Source organism: Mobula hypostoma, chromosome 3 (genome assembly GCF_963921235.1).
Source record: "Mobula hypostoma chromosome 3, sMobHyp1.1, whole genome shotgun sequence".
Taxonomy (NCBI): Eukaryota; Metazoa; Chordata; class Chondrichthyes; order Myliobatiformes; family Myliobatidae; genus Mobula; species Mobula hypostoma.
This window is the reverse complement of record NC_086099.1, coordinates 165,025,445-165,046,387: the sequence shown is the minus strand read 5'-3', so window position 1 is coordinate 165,046,387 and position 20,943 is coordinate 165,025,445. Positions and strand designations below refer to the sequence as shown.

General features: G+C 44.0%; 1 protein-coding gene across 5 annotated transcripts in view; it reads left to right on the top strand.

The window, feature by feature from the left end:
* blvra (biliverdin reductase A) overlaps nucleotides 1-20,943 on the top strand; it is a 58,013-nt gene that overhangs the window by 14,017 nt on the left and 23,053 nt on the right. For 3 of the 5 annotated variants that reach the window (XM_063044036.1, XM_063044034.1, XM_063044035.1), the window contains 2 exons: nucleotides 7,922-8,048; nucleotides 20,011-20,130. In XM_063044036.1, coding sequence (XP_062900106.1) covers nucleotides 7,930-8,048; nucleotides 20,011-20,130 — 239 coding nt within the window. In that variant the 5' untranslated portion in view covers nucleotides 7,922-7,929. Of the gene's footprint in view, nucleotides 1-6,903; nucleotides 7,133-7,921; nucleotides 8,049-20,010; nucleotides 20,131-20,943 lie in introns of those variants that run through there. The other 2 variants (XM_063044032.1, XM_063044031.1) reach the window with 2 other exon arrangements.

The following is a 20,943-nucleotide window of genomic DNA, read 5'->3' as shown; positions in this document are numbered from 1 at the left end:
ATAGGGTGCCTGTCATTGAAGATTTAAAGGCACAGTGTGACAGGAAACTAAACTGGGATGGTTGCACGTAGATTTCTCTATCCTTCCCCTCCCCAACTCATAAAACGTCCACCTCCTGTTTGCTAACTCCACCCTCCTTGTGTTCCTAATCCTATTCCTAACAAAAGGACTTCCCACAACCGATCCCTTTGTGAACTGCTGGTCTCCCTCTCTTTAACGCTCCCCACTCTCACATAGCAGATCTTCTGTTCCCAGTCCCTTCACAGATTGCATCATCTGTCATTGAAAAACACCCTCACACTCAGCACCTCCCAATGTCATCCCTGAGCAACAACAATTATTCCTCCAACCTATCCTGTCCTTAAATAACACTGGCTGTTTCTTCTACTACCCCTCCCTAGCAACCAACTGTTATCTCACTTTTGAATAGACCTATCATATGCTAAAATGAATTTTTGATCTCCCAATCTACCTTCTCATGGCCTTTGAACATTATTTGTTTATCTGTACTTCACTTTCTCTGTAGCTATGAAACTTATATTCTGCTTTTTCTTTTTATTACTTGATGTACTTGTGTATGGCATAATCTAACCGAATAGCACCCAAAAAAATCTTTTCTCTATATCTCAGTATATGCGATAATAATCAAACCAACTAAACTACCCCCACACAACAACCACAACAACTGAACACACAGAACATAGAACAGTCCAGCACAGGAATAGACCCTTTGGCCCTCAATGATTGACCGATCCAATTAAATCAGCAATCAAATTGCCATCCTAGCTAATTCCTCTGCCTGCACAATGTCCATATCTTTACATTTTCTTTACATTCATGTGTCGATATAAATGTCTCTCAAAAGTCTCTAATACATCTGCCCCTGCCACTGCTCCAGGCAGTATATTCCAGGTACCCATCAATCTCTGCAGGGAAAAAAATAACTTGCCCACATGTCTCCTTTGAAGTTAGCCCCTCTCATCTTAAACACCGGCCCTCTGGTATTATACATTTCAACCCTGAGAAAATAATACTGTATGTCTACTTTATCAATGGCTCTCATAATCTTGTAAAACCTCTGTTAGATCTCCCCTCATCCTCTACCATTCCAGAGACAACAACCAAGTTTTTCCAACCTCTCATAATAGAACACACCCTCTAATCCAGACAGCATCCTGATAGACCTCTCTTGTACCCTCAACAAAGGGATGACTAATACTGCAGGTACAGCCTAACTAGAGTTTTATAAAGCTTCAAATAATATTCTGACTTTTGAACTCGATGCCTCAGCTAATAAAGACAAGAGTGCCATATGCCTTCTTAACCACCCTATCAACCTGCGTAGCCACTTTCGGGGAGATATGAACTTGAACCCCACAATTCCTCTGCTCACCAACACTGGTAAGGGTCTTGCACTAAACAGTGTGCTGCCCTTTTACATTTGACCAAGGTGCAACACTTCACACTATCTGGGTTAAATTACATCTACCATTTCTTTTAATCCTACTTGCTAAGGACTTATCATGGCCCCTTGTGGCTTTCCTCGTTCACTTTTTGAGTTCTTTTCTGGCTTTTTTATAATCCTCGATGGCTCTATTTGTTTCAAGCTTCAAAATCCTTACATACTTTTCCTTTAACTTCTTCACTAAATCCAGTACCTGTCTTGACATCCAAGGTTCTTTTACTTTGTCATCCTTGTCCTTCTCTCTGACTGGAACATACCTGCCCTGTACTCGGCATTTGGGCTTTAAATACCCTCCGCACGTCGGATGTGGACTTGCCCAAAATCAGCTGTTCCCAATAACTCTCCTTGCCAGATGGTGGTGTCGTGGCATCAGCGCCGGACTTCGGAGCAAAGGCTCCAGAGTTCAAATCCAGCCTGTTCCCTTGCACACTTTCCATCCATGCTGGGTTGAGCGTTGAGCTAGCAACTCTGCCTCATAAGAATAAGAAAGCATGCTGAAAAAACGCTGTCATGACAGCGTCCCAATGACTCCACTTGGAGTTAAGGGCTTTCTTCTTCTTCTTCTTCAATAACTCTGCTTAGTTCCTGCCTAATACTCTCATAACTTGCCCTGCTCCAGTTTAATACTCTCCCACAAGCTCCATACTTATCCTTATCTATAGCTATCTTACAACTTAAGGACTTGTGGTCACTGTTCCCTAACTGCTCACCCACTGAAAGATTAGTCATTTGGCCAGGCTCTGTACCTAACACCAGATCCAGAACAGACCCTGCTCTAGTTGGACTACCTATATATTGATTTAAGAAACTCTCCTGGATACACCTAACAAAGTCTGCCCAATCTAAATATTTTGCATGAAGAAGTTACTAATTTATATTAGGGAAGTTGAAGCCCCCCATATCAACAACTCTGTTGTTTTTAAACCTTCCCTTAATCTACTTGCACATCTGTTCCTTGATGTCCTGGTAGCTATTGGGGTGTCTGTAGTACAATCCCATCAGAGTGATTGCACCCTTTCTATTTTTGAGTTCTATCCATTATATCTCCTCGGAGTGTCGCTGTGATATTGTCCCTGATTAGCAGTGCAACTCCTCCCCACTCTTTTAAGTCTTTCTTTATCTTTTCTAAAACATCAAAACCCTGGGACATTAAGCACCCATTCCTGTCCCTCTCTCAACCAAGTCTCTATAACTTAGTCATGACTTGGTCAAAAAATGGAGGATCAGGTGCTACATTGACTGTAACACCCATGCACCTGCCTAGTGTGTTGATTACTGTGGCAAGTTCACTACTCTGCCATTCTACCATCATCCAAAAGGTTTTTGCTGGCTTTGCTTCTCTCTGTGATGTTGAGTGGTATCTTGGATAAATCCGTGGAAAGCTGTGCCACTTAATTGGAACAAATGGCCATCACTTCTCCCAGTTTGTGAAATAAAAGGGCTGGAATGAGGATGACACTGCAAATGCCAGTATGTATAATGGACTGCCTCTTTGCACGTGAAACATAAACCGCAAATGTTGGAAATCTAAAATAAGACAAAAAATACCATGAACACACCACAGGTCAGGCAGCAGCTGCAGGAAGAAAAACAAGAGGTAACATTTCAGATCCTTTTTCAGAATGGGTGTCCCAATGCACAATTCTTCAAACTATTAAAGAAATGTGAGATATCCACCCACGTAAATATCTAGTGATGCAAGTTGAGCACCTCTTATCCAAAATGCCTGGGGCCGGAAGTGCTTTGGAGTTTGGATTTTTTCAGGTTTTAGAATATTTACATCTATATAATGAGATGCCTTGGGGATGGGACCTAAGTTTACACATAATCTACTTACATTCCATAAATAGCTTATATATATACCCTAAAGGTAATTTTATTTTGCAGTCGCGCTGATAGGCAACAAGTGAAAGCAACACACTGAGTCAAGCAGGGTCTGGTTGAACTGTTCACTGTTTTCAATCTGCACGTGCTTGAATGCCCGCTCCCAGCATCACCCGCTCTTTGTGGGGTGGAAGTGACGTCGGCTTCCGTGCCGAGGTCTGCCCCGCACTCAGAGTCCTCTCAGTTGCTGCTGGCTGCGGACTCACCCGCGACAGCGGGAGCCGGTTGCTTGCCGCTTGGGCACGAAAGAGGGTGTTGTCCGTGATGGGACTTTGGGACTGGGGCATGTGTTCCAAGCTGCTCCCGGAGTTTAGTTAGGATGTCTTCCTGGCCATGGGGTGCTGGCACAAACTCACTGGGAACTGTGAGCGGGGCACTGTAAACCAGTTCGGCCGATGATGCAGCCAGGTCCTCCTTGGGTGCCATGCGGATGCCAAGCAGCACCCAGGGGAGTTCGTCAATCCAGTCTGGCCCTCGTAGGCGTGCCATCAGGGCTGACTTCAAGTGCCTGTGGAAACATTCCACCAGGCCATTGGACTGCTGGTGGTAAGCAGTCGTTCGGTGGAGGAGTTGTGCCAGTGCAGACCACAAAGCCGATGTGAACTGCACACCCCTGTCTGAAGTGACGTGGGCTGGGAGTCCGAACCGTGCCACCCAGGTGGTAATCAGGGCTCTGGCGCACGTCTCCGTGGCCGTGTCAGCGAGTGGGACAGCTTCCGGCCACCTTGTGAACCCGTCCACCATGGTGAACAGGTATCTCGCTCCTCTCGAAACCGGCAGTGGGCCGAGGATGCCCAGTGGACACGTCACAAAGGAGCTCATTACCTTTGGGCCCAATGGGTATGTCTTCAAGGCGGAGTCCTGAGACTGCGGTTTGGTACGCCGACATCTCGCTGTCTAGTCGTTGTGCCTTAGCTAACGCCGCATAATCCACCCCTGGAGACAGAGAGTGCACTGATTGGATGGAGGTGCGTGACAGTGCGTCGGCCACCACGTTGTTCTTCCCGGAGATGTGCTTGATTGTGGTGGTAAACTCCGAGATGTACGACAGGTGGCGTTGCTGGCGGCTCGACCACGGGTCTGACACTTTGGCAAACGCGAAAGTGAGGGGCTTGTGGTCTGTGAAGACCGTGAACTCCCTCCCTTCCAGGAAATAACTGAAGTGCCAGATGGCAAGGTACAGGGCCAGCAGCTCCCTGTCAAAAGTGCTGTACTTAAGTTCCGGGGGTCGTAGGTGCCGGCTGAAAAAAGCGAGCGGCTTCCACTGGCCTTTGATGAGCTGCTCGAGTATGCCACCAACTGCCGCGTTGGAGCATCCACAGTGTGGGCAGTGGGGACATCGACCCGGGGGTGGTCCAGGAGCGTGACGTTTGCTAGCATGTTCTTGGCTTGTTCAAAAGCCGCCGTTGCCTCCTCTGTCCAGGTGACCTTTTTGACCTTGCCGGACATCAAGCCGAAAAGGGGCCGCATGATCTGGGCCTCTGAGGGCAGGAAACGGTGATAAAAGTTAACCATCCCAACAAATTCCTGCAGGCCTTTAACAGTGCTGGGTCTGGCGAATTGGCAGATAGCTTCAACTTTTGCCGGCAGGGGCACAGCTCCATGGCGGTCGATCCGGTGTCCCAAGAAGTTGATGGCGGGTAGGCCGAACTGGCACTTGGCGGGGTTGATAGCCAGAGCGTAGTCGCTTAGGCAGCAGCAGAGCAGGCGTAAATGTGCTAGATGTTCCTGGCGGGAGCGGCTGGCGATAAGTATGTCATCCAGGTAGATGAACAGAAAGTCCAGATCTCACCCTACTGTGTCCATCAGGCACTGGAACGTCTGCACCACGTTTTTGAGCCTGAATGGCATCCTGAGGAAATCGAAGAGGCCAAAGGAAGTAATGAGGGCCGTCTTGGGTACATCATCCAGGTGGACTGGGATCTGATGTTACCCTCGGACCAGGTCAATCTTCGAAAAGATGCACACCCCTTGCAGGTTGGCCGTAAAGTCCTGGATGTGTGGTATCGGATAGCGATCGGACGTGGTGGCATCGTACAGCCTCCTATAGTCGCTGCATGGTCTTCACCCTCCCGTGGACTTGGGCACCATATGGAGAGGGGAGGCCCACGGGCTGTCGAAACGCCGCACAATCACCATCTCCTCCATCTTCTTGAATTCCTCTTTCGCGAGGCGGAGCTTGTTGGGCGGTAGCCTGCAGGGCCGGGCATGAAGGGGAGGTCCCTGTGTGGGGATGTGGTGCATCACGCCATGCTCGGGGTCTGTTGAGGAAATCTACGGCGTGATGATAGATGGGAACTCCGATAACACTCTGGCGAACTCGTTGTTGGAATAAGTGACGGAGTCCAGCTGCGGGGCAGGTAACCTGGCCTCACTGAGGGAGAAAGTCTGGAAAGTCTTCGCATTGACCAATTGTTGTCCCTTCAAATCCATGAGCAGGCAGTGCGCGCGGAGGAAGGCCGCACCCAGCAATGGCTGTGATACTGCGGCCAGCGTAGATGTCCATGTAAAGCGGCTGGAACCGAACTGCAAGGGGATAGTTCTTGTGCCGTAGGTGAGGACGGTGCTGCTGTTGACTGCCGTAAGTTCCGGTCCTGTTCTTCTAATTTGGGTATCGTGGCTCAAGGGGGGTAGGACACTGATTTCCACCCCCGTGTCCACCAGGAATCTACGCCCGGAGTGCTTGCCCTAAACGTAGAGGAGGCTATCACGGTGGTCAGCTGCTGTAGCCATCAGTGACGGCTGGTCCTGACGTTTCTCTGGAACGAGCATGGCGGTCGGCATTGGCGGGCCCCGGAACCCCACCTTTGATGATAAAAACACCAAGACTCAGAAGTGGTGCCGTCCCTTGGTGTGGGTGTTATGTGCTCCGCTGCTGGCGTGTGGGAGGGCTGGGCTTTCGGCCGTGCCGCAGCACTAATTTGGATGGTGGTTCCGCCATTTTGTTTGGCGTGCCATAGCACGTCCACGCGGGCAGCCACCCTGTGCGGGTCTTTGAAGTCTTCATCTGCTAGCAGGAGGCAAATGTCTTCTGGCATTTGCTCCAAGAAGATCTGTTCAAAAAGCAGGCAAGGCTTATGGCAGTCTGCCAGTGCTAGCATGTCGCTCATCAGGGCTGACGGTGCGCGGTCGCCCAGGCCGTCCATATGCAGTAACCGCGCGCCGCATTCGCGGCGGGAGAGGCCAAATGTGTGGATTAACAGGGCCTTGAGTGCTTTGTACCTAGCTGTTGCCGGGGGTTGATGCAGAAAGCCGATAACACGGCCCGCTGTCCCCTGGTTGAGGGTGTCCACCACATAGTAGTACCTGCTGGCGTCTGAGACAATTTGCCCGACCTGGATCTGGGCCTCTTCTTGCTCAAACCAGACCAGGGGTTGGGTGGTCCAGAAGGTTGGCAGTTTAAAAGAAACTGCATTTTGCAGAGCTGAGTCGTTCATGCTGGGTCCAAATGCCGTTGGAGTGTCAGGGTCACCAATGTAGTCGCGCTGACACACAACGAGTGAAAGCAACACACTGAGTTGAGCAGGGTCTGGTTGAACTGTTTACTGTTTCAATCGGCGCGCACTTAAATGCCCGCTCCCAGCATCCCCTGCTGTTTGCAGGGCGGAAGTGACGTCGGCTTCCGGGCCGAGGTCTGCCCCGCACTCAGAGCCCTCTCAGTTGCCGCTGGCTGCGGACTCGCCCGCGACTGCTGGAGCCGGTTCACTTGCTGCGTAGGTGAGCCGCCACAATTTAATATTTTTGTACATGAAACAATAATGCGTACATTGAACCATCTGAAAGGTAAGCTATCAATACCTCAGCCACCCAGGTGGACAATCAGTGGCTGTTTGGCATGACCATCATTTCCGACTCTGAATTTATGTGCTGCCAGTAAGCAGTCTTTGTCTTACACTTGTTCATCACACATACAGTATGTAGTGATGTAGCCATTCAGTGTGTTAGATTTTCATCACCATAAAGTTTTAAAATTTGATGCCGTTGATTTTCTTAAATTTCTGCAACCAGCCTGCTGAGTATTCAAAATTACCTTCAATTTTCAGTTTATCATGATAGATCTTTGCTTGTTTTATGATCAGCATACCATTAAGCTGCATATTGTATGACCACGCTGACACTGACGAATCCACTGTTTCAATACATGGTCAAGATCTTCATTTTTCACTTTATGCAGTGTTTTTCTGTTTTTCATGAACTATTCATTACATATGTGAGGTCACTTCTTTATCCAGTCTATGAGAAGTAGAGGCCTGCTTACATATTGCCTGGGAACCTTCCCAGCACCGAATGGAATTTTCTATTTGTGACATCACATCAGTGCTCAAAAAAATTTTGAATTTCAGAGGTTTTCAGAGTTTGGAATTTCCAATAAGGGGTTTCTCAATCTATAATTACAAAAACTAGACAATGTTACTAGAAACAGTGAAGAGCAAAATTTGCAGTCTTTCACTTTGACCAGTAGGTGGCTTAACATGACAAATATGTTTCTTTGTTTTTTCCTTGATGGCAATGTGCTTGATGTAAAAGAACACTTAGCATAATTTTTCTATACAATTTTGTGCTTATTTTCAGACATTGAAATGTTGGGTGTTGTTGTTGTTGGGATTGGTGTTGCTGGCAGAGTTCGAATCCGTGACCTTCTGAATCCATTGCCTAACAGTCCCATAGAAAATCTTAAACTCATGGGTTTTGTCTCCAGGTAAGACCTATTAACCAAAATGCCAACCTTTGCTCAAACAGAAGGCTGTGATATACTTTTCGCTAAATTTGAACTAACTTATGGTTTTGGTTGCACTCTAGCTGATGCTAAAAATCAGCAATCTGCTGGCACACTGATGACAGGTGAAACACAAAGAGAAACCCACAGCCAGTCTCGTCAAAGTTCAAAGTAAATTTATTAACCAAATACATATATGTCATCATATATTACCTTGATACTCATTTTCTTGTAGACATTCACAGTAGAAATACAATTGAATCAAATGGATCAGTCCAGCCTTTTTGCAGGTTTTAATGAAATCTCTCATTCTTCTAATCCTTAGAGAATACAAGCCTATTCTACTCAATCCTTGCTGCAAGTATGTACTGTGATATTAATTACGGTAAAGGACATCATTCCAACTGTAGTCTGTTCCTCTTGTAATGAAAGCTGATGTGCCATATGCATTCCAAATCACCTGCTGCACTTGTATGTTGTCTTTCAGTGACCTGTGCACGAGAATGCCAATAACATCCCAAGTGTTAGCACTGCCTAGTCTCTCACCATTTAACAAATACTGTACTCTCTGTTTTGTGCACCAGAGGCCCACTTGAGGAGAGTGCAGGCATATCAAGCTCTGCTTCTCAGAGCAAATAGGACAGCATTGCTGGCTGTTGTTGTGGTTAGGATTCTTGAAAGGTAGAGTTGCCTCTTTTAAAAATTGAAACAATCCTTTTCAAAGATGGCACAGTGTACTTTGGAACTTTCCTTAGTTTTAGGTGGGTAGGAACCAGCAGTTTCATTCACATTGTGCAACTCTTCTGCCTGGGTATACCCCCAAGCACAAAAGTCTTGCTTTGTTACATGCCCCTATTTATAAAAGAAAACCTTGTTTAGTAGTGTCAGAAAATTTTGTCAATTTTGCCCAAATCATTTGTAAACCTTACAAATAAACATAAATCTGGCACTGTACTCTTAGAATTTGGCAACACTCAGTAAATTTTGGTGCCGATGCACTCTTCTGGAAATTCATGTCTTCATATATTCTGAAGATTTTCTTTATACCTCTCTAGCACTTTTTTTCTCTGCTATGATTCTTTCCCCAGATATCAAAATCATGGCAGATGAAGCACAAGAGGCTGGAAGGATTTGATGAGGAGCACTATTCTCAACGGCAGCCACATGAGAACTGGTGCTTATTAGAGTTCTAGTGATGAAGCATTCCTCCAAATGCCTTCGGTAGTCTTCTTGGGGAATTATCCAATAGAACCTATTGTCTTGTTTCCCCACAGCCTCTCAAGGACATTCTGTGCAGATCACTTTTTATTCCAACTATATACAGTAAATATATATGGTAGACAACTTTTTCTTAATTGATTACACTATTATTTCAACACATTTTCTTACAATGTGTCAGTGTCCCTTATGTTTCCTCTCTTTTTTATATATTTTTATTACATTTTTATTTATTTATTGCAAACAAACAAAAAAACCAAAAAAATCAGCACATCCACAAAAACCACAACCATAGCAAAATCAAATTAAATATTGAGCAGCAAAAGAGAGAAAAATATAAAGGCAAAGGTAAACATACACAGCAGAGGTGCACCGCACCAAAAAACAGTCCTCACCCCATGAGAAAGTCCAATACAGGGTCCCATATCCTTTCAAATATGTCCCCTTTGTCCTCATTACATAGTCTCAGTCTCTCCAAGTGTAAAGTATTTGCCAGTTCTCTCAGCCACAGATCGTACGTAGGAACAGAGTCCATTTTCCACATTTGCAGGATTAACTTCTTAGCAATCACCATGCCACACAATACAGCCATTTTTTCATACTTATTGGCTGAAGATAGGGAGCTTGTTACTCCAAGGATGGCTATGAATGGGTCTGGTTCCCACCACTTCCCCAAAGCCTCAGAGAAACGGTGAAAAATACTTTTCCGTATGCATAAAGCTTACAACATGACCAGAATGTATGTGACAAGTTACTGTTCACAGATTTACATCTATTACAAACTGGTGAAACATCAGGGTAGAAACTATGCAACTTTTCTTTGGAATAATGGAGTCTATGTATTGTTTTAAATTGTATAAGTCTGTGTCTGACGTTGACCGAACAATCATGTATCCTCTTTAAACACTCATCCCAGACCTCCTCTGTCAGTTCTATACCCAATTTATCCACCCAAGCCTGTTTAAAACCTACAGTATTCACCCGAGCTCCATTATGTAGGATCTGATAAAAATAGGATACTGCACTACGAGTAACAGGATCAAATTTATTTATTGCCTCCAAGGACTCATGTTTGTCTAAAACTTCAAGGTTAGGTATTTACGTCCTAACATAATCTCGAATTTATAAATATCTAAAAAAACTAGATGCAGGGATATTGTAAACTGCTTGTAACTGCGCAAATGAGGCAAAGTTTCCATTAATATACAGGTCACCTACACCACAGATGCCCCTCTGTTTCCAGGTAGAAACAGAGTATCATTCAAGCCAGGCAAAAAGGAATGATTGTCACAAATCGGAGTGTCAATATAAGTTTTGGGGGCCTTAATGTGTAGTTGAATCTGCTTTCAAATTCTTATAGAGCTGCCAGCTACGAAGCTGTTACTAAAATGTGACTTATTAGCTGCAGTGGGGCTATTAAGGAGAGCTGGTAAGGAAGTCTTCTTACAAAGCACTCGCTCGATGAGTAACCATGCTGGGCAAGAGTCTGAGGTAGAGGGTGGGCCTTTTTTCCACCATGCAAGAATGGATAGGTGGGTAGCCCGGTACTACATTTTAACATCTGGTAGGTAGGGCAAAACCACCTGCTTCCTTGGGCTTTGACAAGTGTTTTTTAGTAATTCTAATGGCTTTATAATTCCAAATGAAGGGTATAATAATAGAATCCAATTGTTTAAAATACAACAGAGGAATAAAACATGGAATTGACTGGAAAAGATGAAGAAATCATGGCAGTACAATCATCTTGAATGTGTTAACCCTCCCCACCAAAGAAATTGGAAGGGTTTTCCAAAAGTCAATATTGCATTTAACCTGCTCAACTTTGTTTCACCAATTCACTTGCAAAAGGTCATCTGAGTTTTTTGTAATAGTCACACCAAGATAAGAAAAAATATCGTAAGTTATTTTAAAGGGAATGGACTGTAAATACGCTGTATTAACCACTGCAGTGACTGGCATTAGTTCATTCTTATCCCAATTAATAGAGGAACCTGAGAAACTACCAAAATTATAAATTAGAGTCAGAAGGGCAGGCATTGATGTTTGTAGGCTGGAGATATATAAAAGGACATCGTCAGCGTATAACAAAAGGTGATGTTTATGTCCATGTATTTCAATGGGAGATATCAAAGGGTCCTGTCTGATGCTAACAGCCAATGGCTCAATGATAACTGCAAACAAAAACGGAGAAAGGGGGCAGCCTTGACGAGTCCCACGATGAATTGCAAAAGGGGGGGAAATATTCTGATTAGTGATAATAGAAGCAGATGGGTGTGAATAAATTATCTCAATCCGTTTAATGAAAGATGGTCCAAATCCAAATTTCTTAAGTGCAAACATCATATATGGCCATTCCACTTGGTCAAACGCACGTTGCGCATCTAATGAAATGACTACAGCCTCTTCTGCATGTTTTGTATATAAAATATTGAAAGAACGATGCAAATTAAAATACATATGTCCTCCTGGCATAAAGCCAGTTTTAACCTATTGGCCAGGACTTTCCCAAGAATTTTGGTTTCAATGGGCAGCAGCGAAGTGGGGCGATATGATGAAACCACCTTGGGATCACGGCCTGGTTTTGGTATCAGAGGAACATTGGCTTTACATAAAGTGGGTGGCAATCTGGAAGCTATCCTAGAGTGATTCAACATTCGTAAGAGCAGAGATGACAATTTTGGACCAAATACTTCGAAGAATTCCATGCTAAAACCATCTAGACCTGCTGCCTCATTACTGGGGAGGGAGGAGATGACTTTCTTGATCTCATCTAGGCTTATATCAGCATCAAGTGTATTTACTGAATTTGTCATCAGCCTGGGCAGATTCAGATTATCAAAAAATGCTTTCATAGCTTCAATGTCCGGAGCGCTTTGTAATTGGTAAATATTAGCATAGAACTGCGCAAAACACTTACTAATTTTTTTCTGGGTCCGTCAATAAAAAGCCTTTATACGATGTATGGCCCTGGAGGCCTGCGTCTCTCTTAACTGACAGGCTAATAACTTATGGGGCTTTTCACCAAGCTCAAAATACCTCTGTCTGACTTGTGTCAGTAGTTTTTAAACACTCTTGGACATTATAGAATTATACTCATACCGTAAGGCAGTAATCTTATTAAGTAATTCTGCTTCCTGGTTTATATTGTAAGAAGCTTCCAGATTTGCCAACTGATCATCTATTTCAGTTAATCTTTTCTTGAATCTTCTTTTTTCTGCTGTCTCATATGCTATTATGCAACCTCTAATAACTGCCTTCATGGCCTCCCAAAGAGTGGAATCATCAACATCGCCCACATCGTTGGTATAGATTTATCTTATCTGAAAGATAAGAGCAAAAATCCTTATCCTTTAGCAAAGCGTTATTTAAACGCCAACTATATTCACCTTTTTTGTGGTTCAATTTGAGTATAAGGGAGACAGGAGTATGATCTGATATAAGTAAGTGCAACCGACTACTGACTGGACCAATTTCGAATCTAACAGAAAATAATCAATCCTAGAGTAGGATTTATGTACTGTGGAGAAATATGAAAAATCCTTCTTCGTGGGATTAAGAAGCCTCCAAATATCCACTATGTTATACGATTGCATGAGATTATTACGTGTTACACTAATTTTAAATGAAGAAACTTGGGGACATTGTCTATCTAGGAGGGAGTTTAAGGTGCAATTAAAGTCTCCACCTACAATTATGTTAGGTTCAGACAGATTAGGTATGGCCTTAAAGAGGTTCTGAAAAAAAATTGGATCATCAAAGTTGGGCCCATACACATTCACTAGTGTCAATGGTATAGAATTTAATATTCCACTTACTATTACATATCTGCCCCTCAGGTCAGCGATAGTTTGTGTGTGAATAAACAGTATGGTTTTTTTCATTAGGATTGCAACACCTCTAGTTTTAGTACTAAAATTTGACTGGTAGACCTGAGATGACCAGGAGGGACAAAGCACTTTCGCTGCTGTTTTCTTAATGGGCGTTTCTTGGAGAAAACAAATATAAGCTTTGAGTGTACGAAGATGTGCATACACCTTCCCTCTCTTCAGTGGACTATTCATCCCCCGTACATTCCAACTAACAAGTTTAGTCTCACCAATGCTGTGCATGTGCGAATTAGATGTCATAACTGCTGCTTAACAGAAAAAATATGCTGTATGGTCGTCGCATAACACAAACTGTAACTTGAACATATAGATGTGCTGTAACAACCCCTTGAGAAACACAAAAAACCCTCCCAAAAATAAAAACACACCAGGAGTAGTACTTCCATACCCCTAACCTAGAGTCAAAGCTATATCCAAGAACCAACACATGGCCTGGAATAGCGAGATAACTACCCATTACTCACTAAACACGGGAGAAACACCTCTTCACAAATACACTCTGAAATATAAAAATAAACAATAACAATCAAACCTCACCCACATCTTAGAGTGAGCTTATTTTTCAGTTCCTCATGCACTGAACATAACAGTCTCCAGATGAAGCCACTATCGATCAACGACGAATCCAGTAACCCAGCGTTAATCCGTTTTTAGGTTGATACAGTGTCCGAATGCCAATCTTTCACTTCTCGGCTCAGGAACTCCTCCACTATGGCTGCAGTGCTAAATGTACTGGTGGTATTGTTAACTGTAACCACAAACCTCGCCGGATACCGGAATCCACACCTAATTTTCCTGGCTTTGCATTTCTCCTTAATGTGCTGAAAATCCTGCCGTTTCCTCATGGTAACTAAGGTCAAATCTGGGTAAATGAACACCGGACGCCCGTCATATAGCAGCGGAGCTCTCTCCCTGGACACCCGTAGCACCAGCTCTTTAACCTGGTAGTGGTGTAGCCTCACAATAATAGCTCTTGGCCTGCTATTTTTAGCGGGTGCTAGGCTCCGGTGGGCACAGTCCACTTCAATCCGCTGATGGAAATGTCCTTCCCCCAGCAACTTCGGAAGCAACGTGGCTACAAATTCTGTCGGCGTATTGTTTTCGGCTTTCTCCTGAACCCTGATAATGTGAATGTTTTGACGGTGAGACCGAGCTTCAAGGTCATCCACCTTAGCCTGTAGCTGCGTGTTTTGGGATATTAGGCTATCAAACCGCCTCTCCAACTCTTCGATTCGCCTCTCATACGATTCGGCAGAATCCTCCATTAAAGAAACACGCTTACTGACTTCGGTTAGAGCCGCTGTTTGGTTCATGACTGAATTATTATGCTCTGCATGTCTCCCGTCTACCAAACTGTACAGCTTGTTTACCACCACAACGACTTCTTCAATGGTAGTTGGGACCGGGGTGCTAGCAGCATTGGCTTTAGCTTCTCCTAGGCCAGCTAGCTTAGTGGAACCCTCGCCAGAATCTTCTTCTCCTGCGCCCTTTTCTTGTTTCTTCCTTTTACCTGGTTTTGTCATTTCGTTCAGCCCGTTACAGCTCACTTCAGTCACTTAAAAAATAAGAATTAACTGCTATTTGGATGAGGCAAAAGGTGAAGGTAGGCGCAGCTCCCGGGACACACGTCTACTCCATACCAAGACCTCACGTGACCCCCATGTTTCCTCTCTTTTTATTCAAAATACTTAATGCTTAATAATATACAGGAATACAAAATTATACATTCCTTTGTCTACATTCATTTTTACCATCAATTTACTATTGATACATTCTATTAAAATGTATCAAAACCACCCATTTTTCCTTCTTAAACAGTGCACCTGTAAGTGTTTCAGAGGCTGCTACACAGGGCACAGCCCATCAGGGTCCACTGGTTACAGAACTTAGACTATAATCCTCCCCATAGAGCCTTTGTGGTGGCTGCACCGAGAATCATTGTGTAATCGGCTTCCTCAGATTGTATTTCTTCATTGTGGTAAGTGTCAGTTGACAGCATTCACTTCCGGACATTTTACACTGGAGAACCGACAAGTTTTCAACAAACCAAAGTACCTATTTCATGGAGGTGATGATCTACCAGCAGCATGTGATGTTTATCTCAAAATGCATTAGTGAGAATAGCCCATAGATCAGAGATTCCTTTGTTATACAGCTGCTCAGGCAAACCTCAACAAGGACACTTGCATCCTTTGCCAGGCTTTCTTGGCAAATGCTCAGACCACAAAGTAGTGGAAAATTGTCTTTTCTACTTTGGAGCCACAACAATGCTAGCATGCATTGGAAGTGAGACTCTGACCATGTAGGAAGGATCTGATGGAAAGGACCTCTCTCACTGCCAGGCAAGCAAAGTCTTAGTGCTTTATGTTCCAATACTACATTATTCCAAGAAAACCATCTGAAGTTTAAATTTATTATAAGTGCTGCCTTTTATCAGCATGAGAATGCGACCATAAGACATACATAGGTATAGAATTAAGTCATTTGGCCCACTGAGTCAGCACTGCCATTCGATCATGGCTGATTTATTTTCCCTTTTAACCTCATTCTCCGGCCTTCTCCCATGACATTTGACGATAAGACCATAAGACACAGCAGGAGATAGACCTGATGAGGTAACTCACTTGATCTTTGATAATACAATGATCTGATTGGGTTCATTTTTAAATACTCCCTCCTGGGATGCAGTAATTTGTGATGGATTGTTACCATAATGTTTCAAACAATTCTAGAATAGCTGATGTTTTAACATGTTCTTCAGCTGCAAGATGAGTGCTCATGAAACTGGAGTAACGGCCTACAAATATGATGAAAAATAGTGTAGTTTTCTGTTTTGAATTCTATAACCCATGTTCATAATAATCCTATATTTGTCTGAAAATTGGCTTTCACTTTTATTAGTATATTAAAACCTTGTTGTAATGCTTGTCACAAACAGGGTGCCACATACCAAAAACATCATTAAAATACTTAAGGATGGCACAGTGATGTAGATAAAAGGGCCATTTCCTCACAGTGCCACAAACTCAGGCTCAGTGCTGACCTTGAGATCATATGGTATTTACACGTATTTCTTTTGACTGTGTGGTGTCATAAGGTGGTGGCTGGGAACGGACCCAAGTGCAAGACACAGACACTGAAGTACTAGGGACAGGACTAGGATACAGGGTGAGGGCTAGGACATGGACCAGAAAACCAGGAACCTGGAACAGGACTGGACAAGAGAGCTGGAAGCCCAGACTTAGACTCCAAGCCAGAGACTGGACAAGGACCCAGAACCTGGGTCTTGCCTTTGGCTCGGACCCCAGAACTCGGCAAGGACGTGACTTGGCTGGCAGACCGGACGAAGCTGGAGTCTTCAGACTTGAGGCGAGGCTGGGGACCAGAGACTTGAGGTCTTGAAGCTCCTCCTGGGCAGGGCACGGTACACCTGGGCAGGGCGCGGATCTCCACCCAACGGAGGCAAGGGACAGGAAGGGGCAGAACCAACTGCAGGGTAACGGCAGTATGGCCTGGCTTACTGGACGGAGGCAAGGGACTGGAAGGGGCAGAACCAACTGCAGGGTAACAGCAGTATGGCCTGGCTTACCCGATGGAGGCAAGGGACAGGAAGGGACAGAACCAACTGCAGGTAACGGCAAGACGGCCTGGCTTACCCGATGGAGGCAAGGAACAGGAAGGGACAGAACCAACTGTAGGTAACGGCAAGACGGCCTGACTTACCCAGCAGAGGCAAAGGACAGGAAGGGAGCCAGGTACAGGGTGGCTCCAGGACAAGACTGCAGGCGAGACGAGGTGAGAGTTACCAGCAAGACAAGGCAAGGCTTCAGGCAATGCAAGGTGAGACAAGAACTTCAGACGAGGTGAGAGTTATCGGCAAGACAAGGCAGGGCTTCAGGCAAGGAAACAGAAGGCGAGGAAGGGATACAAGGAGTAAGGACAAGAACAATCCAGCAGCTATGCCCTGGTCTCTGGAGGTAATTATGCAGCCAGCCCCAACGAGAATCAGCTGCCTCAATTAGTGCTCAACAGGAACCGAAACAGGGTAGACAGGAAAACCTGGAGCAAGGGTCGATGGACCAGACCATGAACCGGAATGCGGACTTCACGGACCAGACCATGACATGTGGATTTTTTCCAGATGCTTTGTTTCCCTTTTCCTCACAAGATGTATAGGTTGGTTGGTTAATTGGCTACTGTGAATTGTCCCTAGTATGAGGTGAGTGATAGGACCTGGGGAAAGTTAATGAAAAAGTAGGGAAATTCCAGAAAAAAAGAATTAGTGTAGGATTACTGTAAATGGGTGGTTGGTGCTGACTCAGTGGGCCGGACGGCATTTTTCTGTGCTATCTCTCTCTAGGGCTCTTTGATTCTGTACTGATTGTGTACTCAGTCTCCTGAGAGATCACCTGCTGTGCAGCTACAGGACATTGATGTTACCCACACAGGATACCCTCAGATAGCACATTCACCCGTACTTTACAACCAACCATCCCATCTGCTCCTTCAGTAGCCCTTGACAATGGCTAAAGTCTGGGGCAAGAGCTTCTCATAGGTGACCAAAGACAAAAAGTGAAAGAAAGCAACCTTCCAGCCAAGAGACTGAAGGGAGCACCATGACATAGGCTAGAACATTAACCCGCACATACAAGGTTGTCAAACACAAAAGGCAATTGAGTATGTAACTTTATAGATAAATGTTATGTTATTTGATTTCATAATGCTATAAACAATTCTGTAAGTGGAATTCAAAGACAGTGTCATCTAAAGCAAAAAAGATCGTGCAGAGATAGATCACGTTAGCATAGATGTTGCTAGGATTTCTTCTTATCGTGGAATACTTCAACTAGAAAGGCTGCTAATGCCGTGCTTTTGATGCCAACGTGCTGAATTCATCCAAAACACTTTCCGCAAAACTGTACTGAAAAACCTTATTGAAATTCATTCCATGAATCATTTCAAGCCTTTTGAAAGTAATGAGCAAATGAAGCCTATAGGCTAGAAATGCTTTAGGTGCCCAAATGGGAGTGAATTAAAGACTAAACTAAATGCAGATTCCAGTTTGGGCATCATTCTGCAGAGGGAATTAAAGCTGTGGGGGCTGGAGATCAAAAGTGCTGATTTCAATTCAGCTATTTGAGATAATGTTTTGATTCTGAACCATTTAATTGTGACTTTGCTATGGTTATGAAGTCAAATTGACCAAAGGTACGATCTTATTTCCCATTGGTATAATCATTGCTTGCATACTTGATTTTTTTTTTCAAGCACTTCCTCTGAAGCAGTCCTGGTGGAATTGCTGTTTATTTTTTATGTTGATCCTAGCAAGACATTTTAAACTTCAGTTTTAGAATAATGTCTGCCTCAGTATGTGAGATAAAAAGAGAAAACCCTGTGCCCGTTTGTGAACATCTATAAAATATTTGGTCCCAGGAGACCAAAGAGGTTTTTAGCAGTATTCTAAGATATTTTCCTAACCACCTCTGGTATTTGGTAATACAAGGATCTGTGCAAAAATAAACTCATCTTCCTCCAGAAGGAATTCAGTGAATAAGTATTAATCTCCTTCTTCTTAGGAATCAAGGATAACATGCTTCCACTTCAGTCTGTGTGTTCTAAGTTGCCTGTGTGGAATGGGTAGACACTGCCCCATGTGGGGTATGTGTTGCTTGAAGGTGTGTGAGAGTGGAATATTTGGAACAGTGCATGCTCCTGCAATTGTTTGTGGAAGGCTCCCCATGTTCCCACTCGATATTCTCCAAGGCTCAGTGCCTTCCAGGATGCTTTCTTTCCACATTGAGATTTACTTGAGTCAGTGAGGGTATTTCATTTTATTTTCCAAGGAAAGCTCTTTGGAAAGCTTTGCTCCCCTGTAGGAAATTTCCTGTTGCTTTGGAACTCAGACGCTGTCTCAGAACCTAGTGATACATTTGTAGATAATGGTGCCTACCCAAGGAACCTGGTTCAGTGTGATCAGAGCCTTAATGATGAAATGTTGCTCTGGAGGAGGACACTAGAGTAGGGTAGAGTGGCATAGTAGCCCAGTAGCTGATGCTGTTGCCTAGTAGCTCCAGTGATTCGGGTTTAGTCCTGACCCATAGAGTTTGTATGCTCTCCCAGGGGACTCGGGTTTTCCCTGACATCCCAAAAACATACAGATTAGTAGCTTAATTAGCTACTGTAAATGACCCCTTATGTAGGTGGGACGTGGGAGAACTGTGTAATGGGAGCTGAGAAAAGGTTTTTAGGAAGTCAGTGGGAAAGTTAGATAGAGCTTAACCTTGCAATGCCAGAAAGCCCTTTTCTACGTTATGACAAAATACGGTTTCCTTAGTTTGCTGATTTGGACATTTAGGTGTGTACATACTGTAGGTGAGAAAGTTACAGAGTGATACGGACCAGTTGCCGACAAAAGGGACCAACTTTCATGAACACGCTAGTTAACATGAACAAGTTGGGCTGAAGGACCTGCTTCTATGCCGCATGGCTCTATGATGGGAAGGATGTTTTCGGCTGTGCTATTGATCATACTTTCCCACTGCTTTGCCTGCCCTGGCTTTTCTACATTTCCACTTATCACAGGAGGATAAGGATCACTGCTACTCAACAGAGGATGAGCTTGGTGTTGGGTTTGACATCTTGATCTCTTTGCCTCAGTCAGTGCTGCTGCACTGAAAGTTACGGTGAAACTCATCACCGATACCTGCGTTTGTAAAGAGGTAACTCCTGAGAAAAGGAAGGTGGTGCATTTCTTCATATTTCACAGTGAACATTCTGCCATGTGCATCTGTATTATTGGAAGTGAATTTATTGCTGTGCTTCTTCCTTCAATCTTGCAGGCGTTCATTAGGCAACATAGAGCACCTGAGTCAGATCACCTTGGATGAAGCTCTTGGCAGTGATGAAGTACAGGCTGCCATCATCAGTGTGGAGAATGAGGCCCATGAAGAGAATGTCAGGTACTGAAAGGAAGACAGCTCTCAAACTTGGCGATCATGAATTAGATAGGAATCCACTGTGCTACTAGCTTGATTAAGGCGACAGAATATTCTGCAGTTTATCTAGTTTATCCAAAACTATAATAGCTCTCAATTATCCTCACCTTCAAATATTTATTCAGTTTTCCATTCATTCACACATAGTGATTTCACTTTCATCATCTTCTACATACAGTGATTAATTCATCGAAATTTATGGCACTGAAAACCATACATCCCATTAAGTCTATGCCAACTGGATGAGTACTGTCTATTTTAATTCATTGTCCAGCTTTTGTTTTGTAACTACATCAAGTGCTCATCCAAGCATTTTGTACAATGAGAATCAGATTTCACCATCCACCAGTTGATTTTTGCCATGTCTTAATTTCCCTCTTATTCTTCAGTCTATTACAGGTTATAGCTATTTGGGTAACAGAAATTCTTTGTTTCAAAATTCACAAATCACTGCACAAAAATGTGAGGTTCAGAATAAAATTCTCTCTTACAGAATTTATGTGAAAAGAGGTAAATAAACACTATTGATTCTTTTTCTATTGATTCTTTTTCCACTCGCTTAATGGACATGCAGATGACTGGATTGTCTTGTCAGAATGCTAGCTACCGATAACCCAGAGGTTGCCCGTACCTTAAATCTATAACCAAAAGATGGAATGCTGAAGGTATTCAGCATGTTTGGTAGCATCAGTGGGGAGAGAAACAGAGATAGTGTTTCAGCAAAACTGGAAAAGTGAGATTCCCGGTATGTTTTAGTTGCAGAGAGGATGGAGAAAA